The following is a 25,154-nucleotide window of genomic DNA, read 5'->3' as shown; positions in this document are numbered from 1 at the left end:
GAATGAACTATCTCATAAGTAAAGTCGTCCCAGGAACGCAACTCAACAATATTGGCAATATCATTTTAAAGTCGTCTACTTTAAAATGTATAATGTATGTCTGAATTGTCAATATAGATGAGTCAGATAAAATTAAATTATTAGAATTTTTCACTAAGTAACAAAAAACAAAATTTGTTTAATTTATTAATGTTTGTATTTTGAGAACCATTTCCGAAGTGGAAATTGAAACGTCAATAAACGTATTTTAACCTTTAATTGTGGCTTATTCCCATTTAAATAGTAATTAAAATTCAATTTATTAGAAGTCATTTATGTAAATTAATTCTCTAAGTTCTTGCTTTGATCCTAATATTTTCAGTATTTTAGTATTTCGGTATTTATTCAGTATTTTTAAGTGTTTCAATTGTAGTATTGCTAATAATAAAACAACTAGAAAAGGTGTCCTTTTGTTAATATATTCACACGATTCTATTAATTTAGCAATATCAATAAATTGTCACGTGCGCGGTAGAAATCAGAATTACTGAAATATATATAATTAAATACTTTTATCTAACCTATTTACCCAAATTAAGAAAACGTTAGAACATAACAGCAATTTTTTTATTTATAAAATTACAGGCTTTGTCAGACATTTCGTACGTAGGAAGACTATCGAAACGATTACTTAAAAAAATTGCTGTTATATAAACACGAAGATGTTATCCCATCTCAGAATTTCGTTACAATCCTTATGAGTACTTTTACCGTTCGGCCCAATTCTTCCGGCATATTAAAAAAAAAAAACGCAATGGTTCGACTAAACTGTAATTTTTTTGCGTGTAGAATATCGTGTGGGTAGTTACTCTAATTCATTTATCGATCGTATAAGGCACGAACAAGTGATTGTGTAGGTCGAACAATGTCTTTGCTATTAGACATCGGGCAAAAAATCACTCGGAAAAGTTTCTTGTCAATCAGTTTTAGAAGAAAGTTTAAGAACAATGCTTTCTTTGTTTGGGATCACCGTTCAATAACTCTGTCGAAAAAGAGGGCCGCCAAGGAAACTATTACTTTTTTATAAATGTTTGTCAATATAACGTATGCTTTTTAAGATGTAGGTATAAAGTGGAAATATAGTTTAGAATTATAACAAACTAACATTTTTGAAATTTACTAATTTTATTTACGAAAGTGGAGCTAAGTCGGTTTTGAATGTGTCCCGTCTTATATAGGACATTAAAAAAGTATATATTTCATTATTTATAGTACCGTGATTTTTTCATCATCTTCTGGTTTTTTACTTTTTTGCCAAAATATAGTTTTATATATTACGTCCATCTATTTAACTTTTGTTTTTTTTTTTAGTTATAATCGCGCCATACATTTTTCACTATTGCTGTCGTTTCTTGCGATTTCCCGTGAGTTTCTGTAACCTCATAGGTGTTGAAAATGTGATAATTTTTAATATGATACATTCCCTAATTTGACATAACAACATGTTCTTTTGGCTTCTCTTATTTTCTGTTTTTTCTTATTCATTACTTATTTGATATCAACCTTCATTTCTGTTTTTATATTGTTTATTCCCTATTTCGGTACAACCGAAATTATTGATGCAATACTCAATACTAATACAAAAAAGCTCCTGGTTATGAGTTAATTACTGAATTTGTTGTGTTTCAATTACCACAAAATACGCTCCTCTTGTTCACACAAATTTATAACGCTGTATTAAAATTAGGATATTTTTCTTTACAATGGAAAGTTATTTCATCCATAAAATAGGCAAATCTTTATAATTCGTAACTTCATATAGGCCCATTAGTTTATTGGCAATTCTTGCTGAAATTCTTAAGAAATTAATAATAAAGAAATTCAGTTCTTTCCTAGAAGAAAATTGCTTAGTTCCTCACTACCAATTTGGTTTACGACAAAAACACGCTGCAATTCATTAAGTGCACAGAGTTATTAATATCATAAATCAGGATCTGGAGGAAAAGCGCAATATTGTTCTGCAGTCTTCTTGAACATCACACAAGCTTTTGATAAAGTGTGGCATACAGGTTTGCTACATAATATTTAACAACTACCATCTAAATACTATAAAATATTTAAAACCTACATTACAGAGAGACACTTTCAGATAAAATACGGTACGGCAATAACAGCATTGAGACAACCTATAAACACCGTCGTACCTCAAGGTAGTGTGCTTGGTCTAGTCTTATACCTTGTATACACGTCTGACCTAGCCTCTTCTGATCAGTGCTCCTTAGCAACACTTAAACACCATTCAGATGTAATTAAGTAAATCGCGAATCAGGGTTAATGAAAGTATATCAAACTAAGTAACTTTTACAATTACACGTCAGACATCAGCATCTGTACACCTAAGTAATCAAGACATACCACAATGAAGTAGTGCAACAGCTCTATGGCTTAACGGCTCAATGAATACCGCGGCATTTGTGTTGTATGCGAAAAAAAAAATGAAGTGATAGGGATTTAAAGCGGTTGGAGGTTCACCAAAATTCTAGTGCGGTATACCTACTGGACAACAGCAGGGGAGTGAAAATACTTACGAGACACAAACCCTTGGGCTTACTAGATTAATTTAGTAAGTAAGTTATTTAAAATATAAGACAATTTTTTAAATTTTAATTTGTTATAAATTTAAATAGAATGGTACTACCACTGGCATCATGTTAAGGCTCATATTAATTTATCTGATTAAATAATCAAATTTTATTATTGTCCAGACATAACACATTGTAAATCTTTACTTGGAAAATAAAAAAATATTGTTTCTTCTTATGTGTTTTCAAGAATTTTTTTAATCATTTATTCTTGCTTTTGCAAGTGATATTAATTTTCTCAGTTTCAAAGAATGTTCTTTGTTACTCTATCCGAAATGTTCTTATGTTATTGTTTTATTCTTTTGATAACTGAATAGATTTTATTGTCGTCTGATGTTAAGTGTACTCCATTGTGAGTCTACTGTCAAAAAATTCAATACTAAATGGCTAATGGTAAACACAAAATATAAATGATAATAATACACGATTTTTTAATAACAAAAACTTTCTATATACTGCAGAATACTCGTATTCATCAAAATTTTATTCGAAGCAATGGACAGATCCTGACTCCCTTATTGACAAGTATTACTCACACCATTTTACAATCCATAATGGATTTTTAACATCCCTTTATCCTTAAGTTGTAGCCCATAAAGATAAGCTTTTCACTTTAATCAACTGTCTAGACAGTTCGAACACATCTCCTCAATGAATACGGTAATAAGTAAGTAAACAAAACCAATACTCTGAATGTCGTTCAACAGATAGACATGATATTGATTGTTGATTTGTAAATGTGTTTTAGGCCCGATATAAATTATTCTGTGCGTCATAAACATTTTTTTTACAAAAAGACTTGATATTTTTATAAAAATTTTTAAATTACTGAAATTAAAATTGCCTTGATAAAATAAATACAAGTACTCTACTGTATTTATTAGGCCTTTCTCGTCAGTCTTTGGCCCCCTGGAGGGAATGTTGTGTGAATGGAGAGGTTTGGCTTCGGTCAAATGAATGTAGTAGTTAGTCGTGATATCGTGTACGGTCCGTGTCCATAGATTTCTGTCTCTGGTCATTTTTGATTATTAATTATACTCTTAAAAAAGTTATATTGGCTAATACTTAGTACGATCCGTGTAACTAGCGCTCTCTATGAGAATAAGATATAAAAACAAATTCATGGGATGTATCAGCTTCCAAAACATATTCGTATAAAATTTCATTACAATGTTGCCAGTAGTTTCGGCAAAATTGTAAAAAATGTGTAATGGCGGATGGCGTTACAAAAATTTGTTACTAAGCAATCCCCAATTATTTTGCAGTTTTTTACCTACCCTAGAGACGGGGTTACCTTTTTTTGAAACACCTTGTATAATTTAAAATAAAATATATAAGTACTAATTATATTTGAATGTGTTTTTTTGTTGATTTAAATGTGCTGTCTTTTGGATGTTTTTTTGAAGAAATGAAGTTTTTTTTAACTTTTAAACAGTATTTTATATTTTTTATCAATGGGATTCTTTAGTAGTGGTACTTTATTAATTTGATCATAGCATTGATGATGGTTATGTAAGCCGAAAGCGCTCAGCTAAGAATTAAATGTTCTACATAAAAAAAAATTAAATCATTCAAAAGAATATTAGGTTAGAAAACGATATTAAGTTGCTTACCTTTAAGTACGTGAGCGAAGCTTTTGAAGTAAGTGGTCCATTTCGGGAAGATACTTTTACTAAATGTTGACTGGGTTTAGAAGATAAAACTTCCTTTTGGTGATGATTAGCAGGACTCTGAAAAAGAAATTGAGTTGAAAAATTTATGCCAAATAATTTTTCTTAATGTTTATGTATAATGTGAATAGTTCTGAACATTTATTTACCCTAAACTCTAAGGTTAAAGCCATGACACCACATGAATCGCTCAAATATCTATGAGCACACAAGTCAAACACGAACTTTCAAATAATATATCAAATAGGCCATATTTTTCTAGTTATTTTGGTCTAGTTTAGTCTTTTTAGTAACTAATAGAAATATATTATTAATAGCTTACGGATCTTCTGCAACAAGCATAAATATCGATTTTATCTTCTTCGAGTACGTAATAAAACAAATAAAGTCTCCAGATATTCAGTATGCCCTAATCGTAAAATTATTATTAAATAAACATCCCTTTAGCAGAATTATGATGATAATTCTTCCTCACTGAAGTCTACATAAGATCCGTCTGATCGAATTTGCGTATTCCCTTGTAAATATCATTTACAAACACCCACGCAGAAACATTTTGCCACCCTCGAGCCCCAGTAAATCCAGACAGAAAATGTCTTGTGCTTATAATAAAAACGGTATCAATTTGTGTACGGAATCAGGTTACTCATTCACGGAAATTTGATTTAACTTGTCTTTAATGTAACTCAAAATTTAAATTAAAATAGCAATTTTGCTCTATTGAAGGATTTCTACAGGCTTGAGCTACACCCACGCAAAATCGTTTTTCTATTTAGACAGTGTCGTTACTATAAATAGATTGTAATATTATATATATATATATATATATATATATATATATATATATAATATTACAATCTATTTATAGTAACGACACTATAGTACGACACAGTACATATATATATATATATATATATATATATATATATATATATATATATATATATATATTAATTTAACTATAATAAATATTATAGATTGTAATACAATTTGGTTAAATTGCGAAATACATTATTTATTTAAATTTACTTACAGTAAATATCATTAATAATTAAAAATGAAGGAATGAACAGGAACCGTAATTCATCCGTTTCCTGTGTCATCGATAGAAGCAATATTGATCAAAATCAGTTTATTGTTTATTCGTGTTAGTTTTTTTAATATTTTTTGAATAATGGATAATTCCAAATTCCAGTCAAGATCACCAGCAAAACCAGGAAATAACTCACAATTAAATTTTTGGTCTAATTTATAGCGTTCTTTCAATATAAGCATGATATGACATGAGCAATATATTTCATTAAAAATGTGTTTTTTCGCATTCAAATGATGCACCTTAATTTATATTCTTTTTTATTAGTAACACCATTATGTGTAAAATCTAGTGATTCTGCTTTAACCCATTAATTCCCAACGTTGCGTAAACGCAACATTTTTAAATATGTATTTTTTTAATATGTCACGACTTAAATACCATTTTTGCTGCCTAATTTTATTTAAAACAAAACATAAAGTACAAATCTAATAAAATATTTGGAAATATTTCAAAAGTGATATATTTTTTCTTTTATTTTAATTTTTTATTTATTTTTTTTAACATTGAAAAAATTGAAAAAAAAATTCATGTTTGTCGATGTTATTTCTGTACAAACGTAAAATTATACTTATGAAATTATCAGTTTATCAATTTATCTATCTGTCAGTAGGAAAGATCGTAACATTTTATTTCAAAAATCTTCTTTGGGTTTTGCATACCTAATCTATTTCAATATTGTTATGTTTACGCAACGTTGGGATTTCGTGGAAGAAGGTGCTGCTGAGTCGCATTACTTGGTGCCGACGAATTTAGATAATAATTTAAATTTTGTATTTGGTCAGTTTGACACAATTATCCAAAATGGGAGTCAATAATAACTAGCTATTTATTTAAATTCTAAACGATTAAGAGTGCAGTTCACTGTTAGACAGGTAAAGGCAAATCTATTAATTGCATATTTTTTGATAACTTTTTCTCATCTTAGAAACTATTTGGTTTGCTGAAAAAAAAAAATGATTTTACGCTACTGGGACAATCTGCAAAAACCGTACTTGTAATAGTACAATGGAGAGTGCCGAACATAAAAAAAAAGATCATCTTACTATTTTTATTATGCTACGGAACAAAGTGTGATGAAATTACAATTCTGTACTGACAGTTGCAACCAATCATTGTACCAGAAGTGATAGCTGAGTATAATCAACATATGGGTGGTGTTAATTTGTTGTTGGTGGTGGTGAATATAAAAGAAAAGAAATGGTGGCAGTTTCTTTTAATATATGTGATTGATAGTGGTATTGTGAATGCATGGAAAATATATAACGTGGCAAATAGAACCAAAATGTCAGTTAGATTTTATGTCTTACATATCAGTCACCCTTATGAAAATGGAAGTACCACTCATCGAAGATAACGTTCAATTGGAGATGATGAAATAAAATTCCTCCAAGAATCAATTGTGGACGAGCTTCCAGAAAAAATTTGTTAGCAGAGAATTGATTTGATTTGATCACGTTAGTCACATCATTGCAGAGGAAGAGAATAAAGCAAGAAGAAAATGCAGACAATGTAACAATATATATATATATATATATATATATATATATATATATATATATATATATCCTCTATAACGAAAACTGAAATGGCAGACTAATTACCTCGTTATAAGCCGATCTCGTTATATCAGACAACAATAATACTGTGCATAGATATGAAGATGTAGTATTCTGAACATTAACTTCCTATAGTGAAGCCATTCGGAGTAATATAAGATGCTAATAAAAATTGTTTGAATGGCGAAAAAAAAGTTTTATTTTCAATGAAAATGAAATACATTAAAACAAAAAAGAGTTGTTTACTTTGATTGTCAATGATATACGTTAAAACAAAAAATCTGTAGTTACATTTTTTTCCAACTACATAATGTATAAAGCGTATTTTCAAGGATAACATAAACTAATGCTTCTGCAATTAGACGAAGTCTGTCATTTTGACGACTTTAAATTGTCCAGTATCATTCTATTAAATTTTCTAAAGATGTGAAACAGTTGTATTTATTGTAAAGATGTTGATTGCGGGCGGCAGTTAAGTTTATTACGGGGCAGTTAAAAAGGGTATTTATTTATAGCCACGGCCGGACCAAAAACGTAAAAAATACGTTTTCCGATCTAACTTTCTCTCGTTATAACCAAATTTGCTCGCCCCAAAAATAGGGGGTTATAGTTCAATAGAAATTTCACGGGACATCCAATGTACCTCGTTATAAGCGAAACCTCGTAATAACCGTGTTCGTTAACTATAAGAAGATACGTTTTTGTAAGCTTTTGAGGAGAAATTAGAGAGTAGGGATCAAATATTGATGTGATATAATGTGAAGGTTAAAATGTAAAATTTAAGTAATTAAGAATAACATAATACGTGCACAAAATAATAAAATAAACTAAGATTGTGGTATAGATTTTAAATTAGTTATTAAACATTATAGAGGTATAATACGAATATGTACCAAAATTATGAATGTTAGAATATTGGTATTTAGACTTACTTAAATTTGTGGCGCACTTTCTTTTTGCACTTTTTAAAAAATAACTCATATGCATTACTGTCATTGAATTAGTCATGTCTCAGGCATAACAGTTTATACTGAGAGATAAATCACTAGATTTTTTTAAGTTAGCTGAAGAACAAAATTTTTATAATTTTTGTATTTTGAAAACTCCAACCGACATTAATACCGAAACATTGAAAAACGGTTTTGTTCTATAATTGACAGTAACACCACTAAAAAGAATAAAAAATGAAGCACCCACCACTGCTTTTCTATGGCGAGAATACATAAAAGAGTTTCAGACATGTAGCCTACGCGAAACGCAGTGCTCTAACTCAAGGATTTTCTTTTTAATTATCCGTCAGTTGGCGCCCTAGTATACACCCTCGACATTGAGCTTCAGTAAAGACCACGTGACTTCATGAAACTACGTTAACGAGCAATTCTCTCGGGGGGAGTCGAGAGGCAGATTATATTTGTTTAGCGGTAGGGTTTTTGCTTTTTAATATGGATTACTCGTACTTGGAAGTTTTTATATGTACTTGTGAGGAGAAGTTATATTGCAGTCTATGAAATATATCGCGTTCCTCTTGACCTTGAATTTTGATAGATTTTAAGGAGTAGTAACTCTTAGAAAATTTTGTTTAAATTTAAGTTCGGATCTAACTCTTATGTCTTATTTTCAAGCGTAAATTATCATTCTCGTAAACAAAACTAATGAAAACATAATTTTTTTCAATAGTCTTCTAGAGTTTGTTATGGATAACTTATTCGTGAGTTTTACTAATGTATAAAAATTATTTTTTCCCTTGTTACAATTAGTACTTGTCCTGCTTAAATCCTCAAAAAAATTAAATCCTCATATTTTAACTTTTCGTCTCATCTTTATTACGAATATTAATGCAAATTCAAATAATTCATTGAACAAAATTATAATATGCCAACAACAACGATGATATTGAAATTAGTGACAGCTTGTCATCAATTCAACAACACTCCGACGAAAATTAAAAGCAAAAATAAAAATCTATTATGCGTCGAAGAATGTTCTTGACAAGCCAGTAGCCAAAGTTCAAGCTCAAAGTAATAAAAGAAAAATGCAGAAATTATTAGAAAAGATGAAAAAAAAATTAAACGAATTTGACCCTTTTATACATAATAGTGTTTTGTTTTATTTCAGAAAAGATTTTTATTTAAAAATTATTCTATTTCACTGATAGAAAAATGCATCGAGTATAATGTTCCAATTCATATGGCGTTCGTCGATTTCCATAAAGCATTCGATTCCATCGAATTATGGGCAGTGCTTGAATCTCTAGAAAATGCACGTATAGATTGAAGATACACTAACATAATTAAAAACATATATGAAAATGCCACCATACAGATAAAGCTGGACGAAAGCACAAAAACTAATCCCATAAGACTACAACGGGGAGTAAGACAAGGAGACACCATCTCTCCCAAACTATTTACCCTTGCTCTAGAAGACATTTTTAAGAACCTACGGAACAATAAGGGTATCAACGTCGACGGATCATACTTAAACCACTTGCGATTCGCAGATGACATAGTTTTAATAGCCGATAATATCCAAGAACTAAATAATATGTTACAACAATTAAATGGAGTTTCAGGAGCGGTAGGCTTAAAAATAAACTACAGCAAAACAAAAATACTGAGCCGAGACCAGACAAATATAACAATTCAAAATCATATCATAAAAAATGTTGCACATTATGTATATCTAGGTCATGTTATCAAACTAGGAAAACCAAATCAAGATGCTGAAATTAAAAGAAGAACACAACTGGCATGGGGCGCTTTCGGCAAATTAGCATATATCTTGAAAAACACCTCCATTCCTGTAAACTTAAAGAAAAAGGTGTATAACACATGCATACTACCAGTTTGTACTTACGGCTTGGAGACAGTAGCCCTTACCAAAAAATCTGCTAAAAAATTAGAAACAACGCAAGGAGCAATGGAACGAATCATGCTTGGAATATCACTAAGAGACAAGATTAGAAACACCGAGATAAGACGTAGAACGAAGATTAGGGATATTGTGGAAGAAATTGCAAAAATGAAATGGCGCTGGGCAGGTCACGTAGCCCGATATAATGACAACAGGTGGACACGGAGAATTCTGGAATGGAGACCAAGGACGACAACAAGAAGCATGGGAAGACCTCAAACAAAGATGGGTACATGACATAAGAACAGTGGCAGGCAAACAGTGGATTAGATTGGCGCAAGATAGAGAAAGATGGAAGCAATTGGGAGAGACCTACATTCAGGAGTGGATGGAAAATGGTTGACAAAGCAGATTCTACATTTTTTTTATAACTTGACACATCACTCAATAAGCACTATACGTGCTTGTTGCACTGTTAACTCTACGTTAAACATTTTTTAAAAAGTCTTTAAAGAATCGAAGGAATAGAAGTAATAAATAATAAGCAGACGACCCCTGTTGTATTAAAAAGATGTCAAGATTATACTTTTAAAATAACGGTAAAATATCTCTACTGGCTCATATAGGCTATTGATTATATAAAAGAAGACTACTAAAAGTAACTCATGATTATTGGCCACCAAATATAAAAAAAAACCGCGGAGTGCTACCATTTAAAGGGTTGAGTTTTTGAGAAAGGGGTGAATTAGTCACTAAACACAAGGGTGCTTTTGGGTGAAAGCTGTGTATTTTTGGTACATATATATGTAGTATAATTTGATGTTCTTAATGTTGTGACAGTGTTCTTAATGCTGCGACAGTTGTATTCGAATTATTCGAGTATTCAAATAATTGTTTTGTCCTTCTAATGTCAAGTTTCATGCGATAAAATTATAGTAGAATACCTTTTTGACAAGGAGGAATATCAGTCGGAGGCCGAACTATCAGCAGTCTCCGCTATGCTGACGACACTTTAGTACTAGCATCATCAACAAATTACCTTGAATACATCATGAACAGACTAGATACTATTAGTCGTGAATATGGACTTAAAATTAATGTACAGAAGACCAAGGTGATGATAATCGATCGAATTAGAAATAACCAGCCGGAAATACGAAACGTAGCGGGGTTTAAACTGGTAAGCCGTTTCAATTACTTAGGTTCTGTTATCACAAACCGATGTGGATGCGAAGAAGAGATGTGTCGACGCCTTACAATGGCCAGATCAGCCACATCAGCAACGGTCAAACTTACTAAAATCTGGAAAAATACGGACATAACCAGGAACACGAAACTTCGCCTAGTACGGACGCTTATCTTTCCTATCGCTACCTATGCCTCAGATACTTGGACCATTAAAAAGTCCGACTCACGACGTATAATGGCCTTTGAAATGTGGGTATATCGTAGAATGATGCGCATACCCTGGACAGCACATCGCACAAATGTCTAAATATTGACAGAACTCGACATCAATACTAGGCTTACCACAATCATCAACCAAAATATATTGAGGTATTTTGGACACATTACCAGACGAATGGAAGGCATGGAGAGTTGGTGGTTGAAGGCAAGGTAGATGGTAAAAGAACCCGAGGAAGATCGCCACTCCGATGGTCAGACCAAATAAAGTGCGCTACCGGTTACTCGGTTACATTCTGCTCTTAAAACCAAATTATGTATAGCCACTTAGCTCTTCCAGCTTTCTGAACATTCTTGTTATGTATGGAGGATGCGAAAGAACACTTTAAGCAGATGGCTCATTAATCTGAGCAGTCAGTGGTCTTTGAATTTCTTCTTTGCAGTTAAATCTAGCAAACTAAAAAAACTATGTACAAACTCCCAAGAAGAGTTCATTCATCTTTTTCCAGTAACAGCGGTTTGCGTCTTATAGTAGGGGAGCCCACGATGCTAAATCGGGATTTACTCGAGCGTCATAGAGACCTATTGGATTGCGAAGCTTAGATGATAAAAAGAAAAAAATCTTATATAATATATACCTTTTCATCGGTGGGGGCAGCCGCTATAGATTTTCAAAAATGTAAAAAAAACTGTTGCATGGACATACTCGAGCGCGTCAGATATTGATATCATCCATGTCCTACGTATTTTTAAGAATGTATGTATGTTAATCTGATTGTTTCCATGATGGGGGTGGTCGTACGTAAGGGTTGAAAATCAAAAAAAAAAAATTTAATCGAGCGCGTCAGATTTTCTGAGGGGATGTTAAGTGAACCTGATAAAAAGCTCTTATATAATAATCTGACGATTTGGATGTGACGCGAACTCGCGGCCGTTATTAGAATGTGCAAAAAAAATTCGCCATTTTGAAATACTCAAGCGCGTCAGATTAAGATATATATGGTTCATCTATAAGCCCTAGATGTTGCTGTCTCATAATCTGACGATTATCTGGGGGGGTTCGCCTAATCTGATAATTTAAAGTTTTTTTTTTAATTTTTTTAGATCATTGAACTTAATTAATTGAAAAGCTCAGGAAATAGCATGCAAATAAAAAATCGTATGTTTTTTTTTAAGTACAATACTTGTATTTACAAGAAAATAATTATAAACAATGAAATTTTTTTGAGTATTTTTTTTAATTTTCATCTTCATCGGTAGAATCATCTTCTATTCTGGCTCGATTTCATCCTCAGATTGCGTATCTGTAACAAGAAATCATTGAAATACTTACAAATATTTTTTTTTTATGAATAACCTGTATAATTATTGGGGAAAAAATATACCTAATTCTGGAGTATCCTCAAGAGTATCAGGTGTTATGACTACATCTTCATACGCTTTCGGCAATTGATCACCTGCAAACCAGATCATTTCGAACTTTCCGTCGACTATTTTCCATCCATAGTCCGTTGGTAAAAGATCAATAATTTTTGCATTATGGGCATTACTCCACATACATGCAATGAATCTTGTGCGTAACACTTGTTGGAGTAACTCCGATTGACAGGGTGGCAAGTTGCACGCATCGTAATTCCGGATATTCAAGGAGAAGGGTTGTGATGTGTCCTTTACCTTGTACGTCTTATTGAAGATGACAATCCTGGCTTGATTGACATCGTCTAACTTTTTTAGCCCATACAAGTGGCAAGTAAAAGACTGTATGACGTTTAAAGAATCCTGCAGATTATACTCCTTTGATCCTAAATCCAGAAATGCTTGTTGGAAAGTTTCTGAACTCATCAGAATTTGTAAAGGTTTCTTTTTCCCTCGTCGGTAAAATGCTGGGTTAAAATCGCAACCAGTGAACGCATGCAAAGCTGGAAGCGCCTTCGAAATTTTTGGGCCTAATTTATTGTAGAGAGCAGATACGTCGATATATCGGCGTGCATTGCCAACTCCAATATCCATCCAAACTTCTACTGTTGCTTGCAGGTGTTCCATATTCGCCAACATAATGACTACGATATCAGTATCAGATGTTCTGATAGTAATAGTAGAATCTTCTTTTTGTTGGCAAGCAAGAAATGCTATCTTCGTATCCGCTTCTTCGTGATCAGGGCATGACAACTCATAATTAATGATGCGTGTTACTTTATTATCAGTAACAGAATATTCATAACACAAATCATGTATTATGTAAATTACCTTACTACCGATAATCGCTGCCATCTCCTGATCAGCCCAATGATCGATGAAAAACTTGACAATAGCTTCTTTAAACTTTATATTTTTCAAATCTTTTGTAAAATCTGCTGTTCTTGTTTGTTGAGGACCTGAGATGTGGAATTCCTTGTCATCTACACTGTGTTATTGATAAGGCATTGCAATATCTTCTTTGATACACCTCCAAAACTACGGGGCATTTCTTTAAAAGTATTTAAAAAAAAGAAGCCATCTACAATTAGAAGGTCAATTTGGGATGGCGGTTGCTCCACATCTTCAACTTGTTTCTCTAACTCATGAATTAGTACTGACTTATTAGTCTTGTTTAAAGAACCATCTATATGGCACAGCGATAACGGGGTAGGAGTTATAGGAAAACAAAGTACTTTTTCCAGGTCTATAGACGTGTCAAGAGATAAAGCTAATAACCGACCAAATAAGTCCCGCTGCAATTTAACTTCGTGCACTTTTCCACCAATTTTTATTTTTCTTTTCTTCTTGAGATTTGCAAAAGTCAGCACCGTATTTTTTTTTAATGGTTGGTGAAATCTGTCTGAATTTAAATTGCATTCCATTATGAATTGATCTCGCAGAAAAGTTCCTCCAGACACTGTCTTTAGCAAACAGTTTGTAATTTCTGGAGGGGCAGCTTGCCCTGTTGAAATGTTAAACAACTGATCCTTATCAATCGAAAAAGAGAATGGATTAATGGTCTGCAGGACACTGTTTGAAAAAGCTTCAATTTGGATGTGTTGTTTTTTCATTCTATCTGGGTGTAGATCAGCAGCAATATCATGGTAGTTTCTGTCAAGTCCTGCACGAGTAAGTACATGAGATATGATTCTTGTTCGCGCCCCATGATTTTTAGCCCAGCGTTGTCTAGCAGCAATTGAATTTGTGATGTTAACGATTCCAGTAAGACGACGAGCAGCATCACCATTTATCGTCTGCTCTAACGTTAAATCCACAGGAATTCGTGAAAAAGGCTTGATGGTTCTTCTGATTCCAAACGATCCTTTAGCCATTTCAGTTCGGAGGCCTGGATGTGTGTTATCTATGTGTTGTAGTAAATTAAGGTAGTACACTAGCCATCGACTGTAGTTGGGTTGATTGTAATAGAAGAATAAGCTGTCGATTTTCGCAATGGTATATACGTACAAATCTAAATCTCCAACTCTAATACTTTTAACGAATAAGTGGTAAAGATTTACAAAATCGATGTACATTGCGTAAAATTGCGCTGTTTTTCCGTGCTTGCCGTCTAATGTGTCTTCTGTATATTTCTCATAAGATTGAATGAGTTGTTGTGTTTCGGTATGCTGAACTTGTGGAGACACGTCTGTATGAGCCAAAAATGAGGTGAGATATTCTAACACTGATTCCCCAACTGTCAATTGTTCGTTTTCCAAAAACACTTCGAAATGTAATTGCTGCAATGCCAATGCCACGAGAGAATGTAACCGTTTACATCTATTGTAATTTTTTCCGCTAATAAAACCTGAAACTGAACCATTAGCGATCAATTCACACTCAGTCATGATATTGCTCAGTTCACAATCTTCAATAAAAGTGCCAAGTGCCTTGAAAAAAGCCATTTCAATATGAAAGGCTCCTAAATGAATAAAAATATTGTCAAATCGTGGAGATTCTTGAGCTTGAATACAATAACTAGTGCGAGCAATAGCTAGATCATAGGTGATCTGGATATAGGGAGCTTGACATTCATTTGCAATATCCTGACTCAATTCTAGAGTTTTCAAGACAGTTGAATTGTTGGTGGGAGATTCATTTATGGGAGTTAGATATGAAACTTTTTGAATTCGTGAATCGTCTACCAAAATCTTGCTGTGAAATCCAACCCACATTGGGGCGTCCGATATTTTATACTTATGTAATAACATCCACGTAATGTCCAGCTGTTTCGACATAGTCAAGTTGTCTGGAGCTTTATTAAGCTCTGAGATATCTAGCTGACTCCAGGAGGTAATTTTTAATTTCTTGGTGAATGGATGCATTTCGAAAGTAACTTCTTCAAAAGTCCTGCGTTTTCGGTTTTTTGTTTTTGTGGTAGTAACGGATAATTCCGAAAAACTACCATGCTCAATCTCTTCGATTGTTGAATTTTCAGGTACACTAGGGCTAGAAGATTCCACAGACACCGGATCCGGATTTTGCACGATATCCTGAAAAATTATCCCCACCGTATCATGCAGAGTATCTTTACCATTTAGGGTTTCTACGAAGCGGTCGAAATTGTCGAATGCGACACCAGTATTCAAATCCGGGCGACGTAGGATATCTTCAGGGCATACGTGAGCACTATTTACCGTTGAAAATGTCAGCTCAGTCTCTAGCTCTTCTAGAGTTGTGTACGAGCAACAATGTCCATATTTTGACAGTATGTTAACAACTTTCTTACTGTTACATAGGCTTTTCACTGCCAGACCAAGGGTAATGTGCTTAGATGTTTTAATTTTGTGGGCAGAAGCTGCGTAAATCAGATCTTGTCCAATGGAAAAAATAAAAAGCTCGTTCTTTTTTTTTTCTATTTTCACGTGCTTTGTTGGATATATGAGAAACATCGCCCCAAATGAAGGATTCCAAAAAATAAGTAAGAAGCTCTGGCACGTTATCGCACTCTCCCATCATCAAATCTTCAGCTGTACAATTTTCAGGCAATTCTCTTCTGGCTGAGTTAAGGACTTCTTCGCGAAGTTGTGTTGCAACTGAACGAATTGTTTCTTTTACTGCCATCGTTTTAAATAAATCCTTGTAAGACAAAATAGTGGCGAAAAATGGAGCAATAAACTTTTTCTTCTCAGCGTAAATAATCTTAATCTTTTTGTCAAATGTTTCCATTAATTTTCTTTCTAAGTGACGGTCTGAGAACGAAGAAATAGTAATAGAATCAGACAATAAACTGCTTTGCTGTTCTAACAATTTTTGATATTCTTTTTTTATGTAGTCAAAAAATAAGCATTCATTATTCTTGACCACTCTTTCTTCTAGCATATCACAAATAATAGTATACGCAGTATTGTAAATCTTTTTTTTTTCTTAGAAATTCGCTATTTTCATCCTTATAAATTTCTCGTAAATATTGATCTTTGCAACATTTATGGTAAGGCATTTTGGAATCATCGGAGAAAGAACTAAGTTTTTCCAACATCGATATATCATTTTGTTCCGTGGCCGCATTTTTGACATTCTCTATAGTTTTTAATCTACTGATAGCTAAGCGAACTTCACGACCATGATGCCGTTTACGTTGTTTTTCGCAAATGAAGCAAGTTTGCGATGCTGAATCGTTATGAGCGACAGGCTTATCTGTGTTGAATGGATCATTGAAATCCTCCAAGTCTACTTGAATGTTGCTGTATTCTCCCGCTCTGCAAATTTTTTAACAATAACATAATAAAGCTGAAGATTATATTATGAAATTAAAAGATTGATAAAAGAAATAGATTAGTTCATGTTTTATAATGGTATTAATAGTTATGTTGACGCAAGAAATAATGAAGGAACACCCATTAATTACGTCAGCTATTTTTCGATCATTTTAGACCCCTCCCCCCTTAGGTGACATTTAATGAGATTTACGCTATAAATTATTTAAACTAATTTTTTTTATTATTCGGGAAAATAACCGTTTCGGTATACTATAGATAATTTATTCAAATTAAATGAAATTTAAAGCAAAAACAGGTAAAAATAGTACATTTCTCAATTTTTCACTCAATCCATGGAGACTCATGTACTTTTTCGATTGATATAATTGGACATATATCATCTGTTATTTAAAATAATTTTTTCTTTAATATTTGTAATAATTTATATTTTTTTAAGATGACGTCAGATTTTCAATTATCCTCTTCTCGGTGTAAGTGAGACTCAATGAGATTCTATTGGACCCCATTTCGAGCTCACATAATTAATGGATGTCCCCTAGGTTTTTTTTTTGAATAATGATTTTTTTGGTCTGTAAAATTTAACTAAAAAAAAATTCAATAACTTTTTTTTTTAAATATTTACTACATAAAGTCATACTAAAACTCACTCATCTGTTGATGTACCAACAGCCTCAGTAGATGTGGAATCAACAGTAGCATATGATTTGGAGCACTCTCCAGAAACAGGAACTTGTGACTCAGAACACTCTCCAGGAACAGAAACATGTGACTTGGAGCACTCTCCAGAAACAGGAGCATGTGATTCTGAGCTATTCCTCTGAACTTCTGATGCATTATCATATTCCACTACCCTTTGCTGTTGTTGCTGTTGTAAATACTGAAAGTCTGGTGGTATTTTTATTGCAGTAAATAATTTGTAGCACTGTGCGTGATAGACTTCATGTAATGAAGATTCTTTCGAAAGTTCAAGATTATCGTATCTTGTTCGGGATTTTCTGAAAACCGGTTTGCTTCGACGATATTCTAAAAAATTTATACATTTTTGTAATGTGTCTAATGTAAATTTAATTGTTTTTTGCAAAGTAGCTTCACCACAAAATACACACTTTATATTATTATCACTCATAGTAAATATTTATAAACTTAAATTCACCTTACTTATGTTAAAATCACAAAATGAGCAAAAACGTTGGAAATACGTTGTAAACAATATCATGCCACAAACGCGTTTGTGTGATCAGCTGTCATGGCGTCATGGCAACAGAAACCAGAGTGGGGACGGTATGAGAGATAGAGAAAGAGTGAGAGAGGAATAGAAACGCGGAGAGGGGAATATAGGCATCACGTAGCTGCACGTATTAAACTTTACCGATGAATTTTTATTACTTCGGCTTGTGGAAATCGTCAGATTATATATTTTTTGTAATTCTTCAATTATTCCCTTCAAAATAAAAAAAAATTTAGCCACGCTCGAGAATGTCGAGATGACGTTTTTTTTTACAACTTTGTCGCCCTCCCCCTTCTTTGCGTCACTCTCAAATTGTCAGATTAGTGGAATATACACTCTTTAGCATGTAACTAACTCACCCTACCTTAATCTGACGCGCTCGAGAATTTCAGATGATCAATTTTTTTTTACTAATCTGATCCTTTATCCTTGACGGGCGGCCATATATATGGGGTTCATATTTGGTGGAAGTACTTAACTGGGTACAAGGATTCTCTCTGTATAATAATCTGCCGCGCTTTAGTAAATCCCGAAATCCCCGCTTGGGCTCCCCTACTATTATAAAAGGAAGGTTACAGAAACATAATCATTGAATACCTGTCAATTAATGCTGGTGGACTTATTGAGTCATATTAAATTAAGCATTTTTAATAGTATTCGTCCTCAATAAAACAGCTAAAATGGTTATATACAATCATTGTAAACCCCGAAATTGGGTAACTAGTTTTACCCGGATACTTTTCGTATTATCCAAATTGGCTGGATAAAACGCAATGGAATATCCGGGTTATTCTAGACATATCAAATATCAAACGGATAAAGCAGTACATTTTAAGCTATGGTATAAATAACACTATTAGGTTTAAATATCATTTGCTTTCTTTTCTTTAGTAAGAATCTACTACATACTTATTGTCCAACAGATATAACGAAGCATGGAGTACTTGATATAACTATCATCGATTTTTTAATCCAAATTGGAAATATTTATTTATTTAAACATAATAATATATTATTAACCGGATAAACTCAGAATATAACGAAATATTTACAAATATGTAGCTTTATAACTGGACGAGAAAACCTACTGACCAATAAAACGGTTCAACTGGCTGCCTACGCCGATGATATTAATATTATGAGTAGAACATCAACAGGAGCACAGGAAGCATACGCAGAGTTAAAAACACAAACGAAAAGGTTAGGTCTGGAAATTAACACAGAAAAACAAAAATAATGGTACAGACGAGAAGAAATATAATCCCACAAAACATTATGCATGAAGATGACATTGAAACGGTTGGAAAGTTTACATACCTGGGAGTAGAAATATATGCCGATGGAGCAGAGGATGGAGAAATACGAAAAAGGATAACGCAGGCAAACAAAGCTTATTTTGCCCTCTCCCATATATTTCGGTCTAAAAGTGTCCACCGAAATACAAAGATGAGAATCTATAAAACTTTAATTCGGCCAATAGCATGTTATGGCAGCGAAGCATGGGTCCTGAAAGAAACATCCAAAAACAAACTCGACACATTCGAAAGAAAAGTACTGAGGAGAATACTAGGACTTGTGAGGGAAAACGGAATCTTCAGAATTCGATATAACAACGAGCTCTATCAACTGTATAAGGAAACACCCCTGTCAGACTTCATTAGAATACAAAGATTGCAATGGGCCGGACATGTGATACGAATGGGAGAGGATAGGCTACCAAAACGAGCACTGAACGCCAGAATGCAGGGAAAGAGACCAGTTGGAAAGCCAAGAAAGCGCTGGGAAGACACAGTAAGCAGCGACGCACAAGCAGTTTTAGGAGTCCGTGTATGGAGAAGAGCAGCCACAGACAGACAAGGGTGGAGGCAAAAAATAAAGGAGGCCAAGGCTCATTTTGGGCTGTAGTGCCGTAGAAGAAGAAGATGTAGCTTTATCCAATATGCTTGGATAATTATAAGTCTGGGTGATTCCAGTATTATCCGATAATCGCGTTTTAACCGTAACATATATATCCCAGATAAAATAAAAGTTTTTATAATAAAAGATGAGATAAAAATTTTAACAGTAAGTTATATCTGATTTCTAAAAGTAACAATTATTATTCTAAAGTCATTCGTTTGTTTTTATGTAAAGGCAATATTCTTATTATTGATAATAACATTGTACATCTTTATGACATAATAATTCATTTAAATTTGATAAAATGGTTGTAAAAGTATCTTTACTGCACAATTTTCTAATACGAGCGAACACCTTCTGCAAGCAATACGCTGCAAACTCTTCCTCGCTCACTTCAATTCTCCACTCCTCCTCGCTCGCTTCAATCCCCACTCCTCCGCTTCAAAAGCAAGATCGTGAATTTAGAGCAATGTTTGAAGCCGTTTTTAACATTTTTCGCCATACTTAAATGAAAATTGGTGAAGAATTAAATGAAGATATACCTACAAGTTGAAGAATAAATTTTGATTTTTAATAATACGCTTTTTAAAAATCGGATAACCCCACTTATTACGGATAGCGTCCACTTTGCGCCTGTTTAAATAACATTTAAACAACATTATTCAGAGAATTACCTTTCCAATTTTAAAAGTTCCCAAATTATAAGTTTTTCAAAAAATTGTCAATTTTAGCGGTTTTTTAGACTTTACAAAAACTCCGAAAAGTTTTTATAAAAAAATTTGTTTGTTTTTTGATTCTCTACAAAACACTCACTGACAGTAATGCAAATAAATTATGTTTACATTAAGGGTTTTCAGTCGTAAACGAAAATAGAAAACCAAAAAATCTCAATTGAATTCAAGGAGAATTTTATTTATGTACTGATTTTGTTTTTTTTTATGTTCTACGAACCACTTTTCAAAAGATAGGAGAGATGGTTTGCTGATCAATTTTGAAAGCCAAAAGAAAATTCTAGAGCTATTGTTTGCATGTCATACAATTTAATATATTAATTCACAAATTTGTTTAATCTATAAAGTTAATGGCTTCATCGTGAAATTGGGAAGATGTTATCTAACGTGATTTGCACAAGTCATTAAGAGACATTATTTTATTCGTAGACTCAGGGAAAATTAATATCAAATATAGATGTTTAATACCATAATGAACTCTAGACCTTTCGTTTGGTTATTCACTAAACGAAGATTATATCTCCTCTATTTTAATTTTCAGTTATATTTAAATTTGATATAAATGGAGTAGCATTTTGACGAATATTTTAATTTTGTGGAATATTTCTGAATACAAAAGGTCGACAACAGTTCTATACAAAATCAAATTACAATTTTGGTTAAATCGCATAATTTATACTTCTTCATTTTAGCAGCAGCAAATTGCGAATCATTAAATGAGGAGGTCAATTGGAGGATTCAAAAAGAGCTTGCATATTGTAAATTTAAAAAAGGTTTTCTCATACATAACAAACGTAATTTGCTGTGTTTTATTGCTTAAGGGACTATTTGGAGTTCCAAGCTGTTGTGGGCTCACAAATTGTAAAATATTTAGTGCAGCGTCATTGTCCGAGGCAATAAATGTTATGGCTGAGCCATGACTTTTTTCAGAAACTCTTGAGCACAAAACCTGTATATAGAAGAAAAGGCTGGTATTAGCATCAGAAGCCATATTATTTCTTCTTCCTGTGTTTTTGAATCAGTATAAAACGCGAGGGCAACTCTGTAATTTTGTTTTGTGTTAATTAATACTGATGTTTGAAATAAGTTGAAAATCTTGTTTTGTTTACATAATGTGTGATGGAATTGTTGTTCCAATCCTTAAAAGTCTCCATCAGGTTGCCGGATTTTAGATGCTTAATCCATATTAGCCTAAAGACACTATCTAATAACTTGTTTTAAAAAAGATATTACGGTAGAGTGTTTTGAGTTGGTATACAGTCAATCATTGTCTTTTCTTTTTAGTATAGAAAAACAACGCTCGCTTTCGACAGTAGTTATAGAAAGCGAACACAAGATTTTGCATTATTTCAAACCTGTGGAAAAATTATAAGGCAACTTATTATAATAAAAATCTAGAAATACGTATCTGAAATAGGTACGAATTTGAAATACGTAATTTCAGATTCGTTCTTCTGAAAATTTTGCTTTGTCCTACTTTTAATTCACTTTTTAACAAGTTTTAACTAATCTAAAACTGGATATTCAATATATTTATTGCAGATCTCTATCTTCAATTGCACTGTTTACTTCTTGTCTTCAAGATATTCTTGGTTTACACATTTTCCTGCGACAGTCACTTTAGCCATGGTTAATCAGTCAATTTTTAGATGTTCATATCAGTTCAGCCTTTTGCATTGTATAGTTTCCATGATGCCTCCAGATAGTTGCTTTTTCTGTACTCCAATTATCGTTGGTAAAGCTTACACCGAGATACTTAGACCTATCAGTATTTTCGATTTGTGTACCTCTTAGTTCTATGTGTCTTCCTTCACCTTCTACATGTACATACTCTGTTTGTTGTTAGATTTATTGCTAAACGCCACTTTGTATATTCTTCATCCATTCTTCGTAACATATACTAGATCACTTGATAAGTATACATGTACTACATGTACATCATCTTGATAATCTGTTGGTATACTTGGTCATCTGCCAGAATTAAGGAATTACTGAGAATTGAAATTAAAAAATCGCTTATATTAGTAAAAAGAACAAACAAATAGAGGTAAAAGACAAAATAGAAGAACAATGAGAACTGATAAATAAGTGAGAATATAATCTTTAAGAAAGAAAATTCAAATAATAATTAAAAAGACAACAAAAATCTCGGTACGAAATTTAAGGAATATTATCATATGTATACATACGTATAAACTCTATAATCAAACAGCATATAAAATAGTCTTGCATAAATATCACTTACTACTAACAAATCAGTTCTACAATCTCCAATTGAAACATACATATAAACATGTAAGCTTGTTTCGTTTCTAATGCTTTCGTGACTTTCAGTCTTACCGAATGGTTTACCTGTAGCTATTAAAACAATTATATACCGCAATAACACGCATTTAGTGTCATAGGAAACGTCAAAGCTTGTGCCTTTTAAAGCAATCGACACTGGCTTATACATGTAGTAATATGAGCTGCATATTACAAAAAATATTCTACAAAAAATTGAGTTCACATTCTCGCGTTTTATGTGAATATATAGCGTGATAGTATTTTCTAATTGTTTATAGAGTTCTAGAAGTTTTAAGTTAATTGCGGCTTTTAAAATAACAAGAAAGGCATTTTGGAGTTATTTTTAAAATAAAAAGTGTTTTTAAATCTTGCTTTCTTTAGGAAATGCTAAGATTTACCCTTTTTACCTCACATCACAGTTGTCTCACCATTTTTACTTAGAAACTATGTGTATTATCAAGGAAAAACAATCTAGGACTGACAACTTGTTTATACTAATCGAAGAATTCAACGCACTAGCTTATATGAGCTTCAGAGATTGACACAAGGCATTCGACATGATGCAGCTGCAGGATGTAATCTAACATTTTAGAAACAATAAATAGTCACAACGTAAATAACACGGAAACAAGTTAGATAGAAAGAACGCCCGTTTTTATGAGTAGAGTAGAGTAGAGTAGAGTAAATAATAGAAGTAGTAACCGTTCCGAATGCGGAAAAAAGGAAGAGATTGAACAACAACCACATCAACGTGGTTTCCTTTGTAATTGATGAGATAATCATAGCCGAATCCAAAGACGAACTACAGAGACGATTGCATATATTTCATAAGTTAAGTTGCGAACTTAAAATAAACGTACCAGTTTAAAATAAAAAATACATGACCATAGTAAGAGAATCAATAAGAAGCCAACCAGTGGTCAACAATAAAACTGTAGAACAGATTTTTAGAACATTTTGAATATTTGGGAAACGACCACTCGAGTACACGCGATCCTGCAAAAGGTTTTAAAATCCTTATGAATGTCATTAGATTGCTTCCTATGAGTTACATAGAATTAAAGACAAATTGCTTTTCTGCCAAAAAAAAACAAATAAAAATTTTAGCCTCTATTCACATTTGATTTATCTTACGATAAACAATATCATAGAAACACGACGCGTGGCACTTGGGGAGTACCGACAGAAGTGAACACTTCTTATCGCGCTTTATAACTATGTGCGTTAATGAGATTTTTTGTCTGCTTATTACTAACACCACACACTTAAGTTTTTTAAATTAAAGAAAAAAAAATTTTTAAGTTGTTTAATGATTTTGGCAATTTTCAAAATTTGTTAAATACAATATAGAATTTAATTATCATTGGCATTACCGATGAGTATACCTTGAGGGATCTCGAATTAAGGATAAATGATGACAAGCAATTTTAAGTAGTGATTTTTTTTACATAATCGTACTTTGGTAGAAGACCGTCATAATTAAAAAAAGTGAAAAATTGACTATGTTAGTGAACAGATTTTAAATATTTTAAATTTTTTGTGTGATAACGTCCGTCAGAAAATTAGTTTATGCCTATGAACGTCAGAAGATAGAAGCATCGTTATTGTTAATCGATAGGTTCGGCATTTTGCACAATACTGTCATATTTTGAGATATGCTATCCTTTTTCAAAAACACAATAAGATAATACAATATTTTCTGTAAAGAAATCTGTGAAAAGTAATGCAGTATTTTGATTTGTGTCAGCGTGGTAAAGAAGTTGAGGTTGTATTTAAAATGAGTTTTAGTATTTTTTCGAGTTATGTCAGTATTTTAGAAAATTATCATAACTTTCTAAATTTTGAACCTAAGTATCTACAAATCATTTCGATTTATGCCGTTCTTAAAAAAAAAGGATTTATCGTCAGACTTATGCTAAAGTTGACAGTGGCAAAAACAATGAAAAAAGTTTTATATAAAGATAAAGAATACATTTTTTTTTAGTTTTCGCACTATAGCGTCTTTGTTCTTATTTTGATGTGACAAATCTGCATTTTTAAAAAAACACGAAAAACAATTTTCATAAAGAAGTAAATTATCCTCAACCACCGAATACATTTGTCACAACATAACAATTTTATGGCCTAAAATAGGA

General features: G+C 32.5%; 1 protein-coding gene and 1 long non-coding RNA gene across 4 annotated transcripts in view; one reads left to right on the top strand and one right to left on the bottom strand.

Annotated features, from left to right (window-relative positions):
• Window positions 1–25,154, top strand: part of LOC140447774 (uncharacterized) — a 495,584-nt gene that overhangs the window by 103,607 nt on the left and 366,823 nt on the right. The window lies entirely within an intron of this gene.
• Dyrk2 (Dual-specificity tyrosine phosphorylation-regulated kinase 2) overlaps window positions 1–25,154 on the bottom strand; it is a 322,813-nt gene that overhangs the window by 88,809 nt on the left and 208,850 nt on the right. For all 3 annotated transcript variants that reach the window (XM_072540631.1, XM_072540629.1, XM_072540630.1), the window contains exon 2: window positions 4,235–4,351. In XM_072540631.1, the coding sequence (XP_072396732.1) occupies window positions 4,235–4,351 (117 nt within the window). The remainder of the gene's footprint in view (window positions 1–4,234; window positions 4,352–25,154) is intronic.

The sequence above is a fragment of the Diabrotica undecimpunctata genome, chromosome 8 (assembly GCF_040954645.1).
Source record: "Diabrotica undecimpunctata isolate CICGRU chromosome 8, icDiaUnde3, whole genome shotgun sequence".
NCBI lineage: Eukaryota > Metazoa > Arthropoda > Insecta > Coleoptera > Chrysomelidae > Diabrotica > Diabrotica undecimpunctata.
The sequence above is the reverse complement of the archived record's forward strand: the minus strand, read 5'-3'. Positions and strand labels throughout refer to the sequence as shown.